Here is a 5,000-nt window from a genome sequence, read left to right as displayed (position 1 = left end):
ACCAGTGCGATATACAGCCATATCGCACTGCTACTCATGTGATACTGCTCATACACACACACACACACACAGTCAGGTCTAGGCATGGGACGATAACTGTAACTATTTGGAATTATTATTTTATGGTTATTATTTTAGTGTGTATTAATGACTAAGTAAAAGCTTAATAATTATTATTCATAGCAAAATCAGTTGACTCTGATCTGGGGAGCATATATCCAGAGTGCCAATTTCCAATTTTGGTAAGGTTTGTTTGTGTAATACATGCTTCAGTCAATCAAATGTATGTTTTTATTTAAATTGTATAATTTTTTTCAATGTTTTGAGGGATACTTAGTGTACTGTGACCTACAGTAACCTCTTATTAGCTACTTCAGAGGTTACTTTAGGTCAAACTATAAAAATGCATCTAATTTGACTTTACTTTTATGCTAAATCTACTGTTATTTTGCTAGAAAGGGTTCTGTCTGTATGTCTGGTTGTCTCTGTATGTTGTATTTGTATGTTATTTACATTTCTATATTGTGTTTTACTTTTACTGTATGACATTAAAAGACGTCGCAAACTTTTTAATGTTGTGACATAGATCTAATGCTTTGCACAGTGCACACACAAAAAGGTCAGTTATTCTGACACAGAGTATGTGCCAAATAAATAATTTCACTGTGTATTTGGAATTATAAACCTAAATCATTGCCTATACTCAAATCTCTGTCATTTTCTCCAGATTTAGTTTAGTTAGTTGGTTCATTTGTCAGTGGCTGTGCTTGTTGAAAAGAGCTGAGCCAGTGTAATGAGTGGCATTCAACGTGGCATCACACAATCCAATGAGTCCGGGCTCTTTATTTGGCAGTGCTCTTGGCATCAGGTGCTGGTCAGTATGCTGTGTTTGTTGTGGCTCAAGTTGGTCCAGTCGTGGGGTGCAGTGGTGTGTCAGGGTGAATGAATGGCTATGCCAGGCTAGTCATTATCCTTTTAATCCCTATTCGCTTTTCTGGAAAAAAACCTGAATAGTGCGAGAACCACTGACTCGATTTTTGGATCTCATTTTCATGACAAAGTGAATATCTGGCCCTCCCCTTCTCGTCATTTTGACTTTGAGAGCTGCATATTTAAACAGCCCCATAATCATTCACTCTGGACTTCAGACTACTTCCTCCTGACCAGCCTAAATACAAAATTCAAGATGGGCAAGGTGAGTAGAACTGAATATATTGGGAAAGAGGCTTAAACTCAGACTAGTTGCATAAAAACGCATTATTGTTAGGTTTGTGTTTAGGTTTGTGTTTTGCTTTGTTAGTCATGGTTATGATATTCATGTTTCGTGAATTTTACTTATTCGTTATTTTTATTTTGTAAAATTCAACGAGCAACACAGTGGTGCAGTAGGTAGTGCTGTTGCCTCACAGCAAGAAGGTCGCTGGTTCGAGCCTCGGCTGGGTCAATTGGTATTTTTGTGTCGAGTTTGCATGCTCTCCCTGCGTTTGCGTGGGTTTCCTCCAGTCTAAAGACATGCGGTACAGGTGAATTGGGGTAGGCTAAATTGTCCATAGTGTATGTATGAGTATGGATGTTTTCCTGTGATGGGTTGCGGCTCAAAATGCATTGGCTGTGTAAAACATATGCTGGATAAATTGGCGGTTAATTGCACCGTGGCGACCTCAGATTAATAAAGGGACTAAGCCGAAAAGAAAATGAAAAATGTAAAATTCAACATTTTTGGCAAGAAATGTAAAAATATGCAGTAAGTAGAAATTTTGAAATATTGTTAACTTTTTGGCATTATAAGCAATAATGTCTTTGTGATGCTTAAACAATGACACCATTTAAAACCATTTCATACATTAATGAAACTTAAGTCCTTATTTTTTTATGTTGTAGTAAATGAAATGTTTTTATTTGCAGCTTAGACAATTGTCGATCTGTCTAAATTTAAAGTCATCGTTTTTTATTTTTATTTTAATAGACCATATTTGGTTTATGACTGAGCAGATTGACCAGAGCTGCAGATAGCTGATTAAGCCAATATTGCAGACTATGCAGTGCAAATACCTGAAATATAGTTACTAATACCATATTCAGTAAACACCTGGTTAATACACAACCCTAATATAAAAACATGCTGCATAAAATAGTATTAAAAAATATCATTCCATGATGAATGTTAAAACCGTTGATACTAGCCTATATTTTATTGTTAATCAGAGAAAATACGAAAAAAACTAAACTAGAAATTAAGCGGATAAGTTAAATATGTATGTTCGACGACAAGCCTTTAAAATCTGTTCTTCAACCTCATTTCTCTCTCAGATTGTGTTTTTTGAGGACAAGAACTTCCAAGGCCGTCGTTACGAGTGCGATAGCGACTGCTCCGACTTCCACACCTACCTGAGCCGCTGCAACTCGATCCGTGTGGAAAGCGGCGCCTGGGTGGTTTATGAGCGGCCAAACTACACGGGGAACCGCTACCTGCTGACCAGGGGCGAGTATCCGGAGTACCTGGGCTGGATGGGACTCAATGACTGCCTCAGTTCCTGCAAGATTATCCGCTTTGTAAGTTCAGCTATTATCACTGCATCAAATATTGGGTTATGCTTTATTTTGACAGTCTAATATTCTGAGGGACGCCGAATTAATATTACCTGAAAGGGGTGTTCTCAAAAAGTGGCTTTTTGCAGTTCTCCAATTTCTATTAAATTATGTGGTTTAAATACAGCATTTGTGACATAGCAAGCACGAATCTTTGCTGCATTAGCTTGTCAGATAGTGATAACAACCATACATTTTGATGCAACAAACATATTTCCTAAAATTTTTATTAAAGTGCTTACCATACAATTTTACCAATTTTTTTTATTGAGAAATGCGCTTAAACTGTAAGCTATTATAATTTTATAAATATTGTTATAAGATTAGATTTTAAACATTTTATTATTTAATTACATTTAATTTATTAATACTTATATTTTTTCGGAACTTATTTTTATTAAAGAATACAACATTACATGTTATATAGTGCAATACAGGGTAAAAGTTTTTATTTTTTTGCAATTAGTCCATAAATTTTTTTTCTTTTTCTTTTTACCATTTTTTACCAAAATGGTTGTAAATACAAAAAAATCCTTAGGATATATAATGAGGAAAGAAAGAAAGAGAGAACAAAATAAATATATAAAATGTATATGTACATGCACATACACATGCATACACCCATATGTATATACACATACTAAAAAATATACAATAATAAAATTATTAATAATAATAAATTTAATGAAAAAAGGGGGGCTTAGATGGTAAAAAAATACTTATTTAAATGTACAAATTTATTATCATGCATCATTAAAAAACAATTAGCAATCTGTTAAAACCTTTTTAAAACCAACGAAAAACATATTCAAAACTGTAGCCTGTAGGTAAATAACAAACTGGCCAGCTCATTTCCTCAGTCCGAATTTGTAAATTTGAATAAATAAAAAATAAATTTGTCTTAAACCCTTCTTCTATTGGTTATTTTCACATTTTTTGATGGCATACTGTCAAAAACGAGACTTAAATGAGTTCATATATAGAGGCCAAATTCTGGACTTCTCGAACCACCCAAACCCTCCCTGGCTAAAGCCCTGAAGAAACTTATATATACTTATTATAGTCATCAGAATGTCTGCTGAGAAATCCTTCAAAAATATTAATAAATAAATTAAAAAGTCTTCCAGATATTAAACAGTCTAATAATACTATAGTCTAATGAACTCTGGTCAACAAGCTCGCAAAATTTCTCCTAGTCAACAAATGTTAAAAGTGACCATCAAAATTCAATGTAAAAGGTGTGGAAGATTAGCTGTTGTTAGACTGAGATATCAGACTTTTGCACATTGTGCTCAAACTGAATTCTATTTGCTGGGTTAAAGCCAGTGTCTGAGTAGTGGAAGGTCAGGAATTAGACCTTTAACCATTAGGTCTGGTTAACTAATTTGGCTGTAGGGTTTTGTCAGCAGATCAATTTTCATATGGCCTGCTGTATTCAATAGAGTCAGTTTGAAAGACCATATTTGTATGTATAACAGACGCTTGTTGTAATCAATGAACCATAAACATAATTACACTCCACTCAATTTAATTCTCTTTAATCTTTTACATCACTGGCTTAATTTAAAATAAAAACACATTACGAAAGACATGCAAAATCTATAACGTTTCAGAACATTTTCTGCCTGAAGGCTTTGTGCACTTTCAAACAAAAATGCCTGGGTTGTTTTACTCAAAGTTTGGTGAAATATGCAGGGTTCTTACACCTCTTCCAACTTCAAATTCCAGCACTTTAAAGGTGCATTTTTTTGCTTTTCCAGCACCTAACAACCACAGGAAATTATGTTTATATGCTGTATGTACTTTTTCACATTTAAATCCATAGTGCTATTTTTTAAATCACAATATGACATTTCAATTTAAATTGTTGAATATTTTGATTTATTGGGATAGTTCACCCAAAAATATTTAAAAATGAAATATAAATAAATGTTCAGTTACTGGATAAGCTTACAGTCAGATTTTGTTTGAGTGTTGTACCAAACTTTCGTCGTTCATGATATTTCATGTGCATTGCTATTCAAAATTCATGTAATAAATTAAATCCTAACGAACCCCAGAATTTTCTTATTGAAAATTAATAAACTGTTCTAGCAAGTTGACATGGCAACTGTTTTAAACTATTTCTGAGCACTGCGTTTGGCGTTTTTAGCTGTAAAGATGCATTCTGCGTGAATGTCTCCTAAATACGCACATGCGGGGAACATTTTGCAATGAAAACTGGTCGCAAGGCAACAATTTTATGCTCTCGCACAAATGCTCCCAAATATATTTTCAACTCGCATAGATAAAAATTCAGGCGCATTTGCAACCAAAACGGTCGCATTTTCGAGCCCTGCAATTTAAACTTCAAGCAGGTTCAAACACTTTGTCCAAAATCCAACCACTTTTCTAACCTTGAAAACACTACT

At 34.1% G+C, this 5,000-nt stretch overlaps 1 protein-coding gene across 1 annotated transcript in view; it reads left to right on the top strand.

The window, feature by feature from the left end:
• The first annotated feature begins 1,147 nt into the window (after positions 1 to 1,147).
• The window catches only part of crygs2 (crystallin, gamma S2), a 4,511-nt gene continuing 658 nt past the window's right edge, over positions 1,148 to 5,000 (top strand). Inside the window, 2 exon segments of the mRNA NM_001012262.1 lie at positions 1,148 to 1,195; positions 2,311 to 2,553. Coding sequence (NP_001012262.1) covers positions 1,187 to 1,195; positions 2,311 to 2,553 — 252 coding nt within the window. The 5' untranslated portion in view covers positions 1,148 to 1,186.

The sequence above is a fragment of the Danio rerio genome, chromosome 9 (assembly GCF_049306965.1).
Source record: "Danio rerio strain Tuebingen ecotype United States chromosome 9, GRCz12tu, whole genome shotgun sequence".
Classification (NCBI taxonomy): Eukaryota; Metazoa; Chordata; class Actinopteri; order Cypriniformes; family Danionidae; genus Danio; species Danio rerio.
This window is presented reverse-complemented; position numbering and strand designations above follow the sequence as displayed.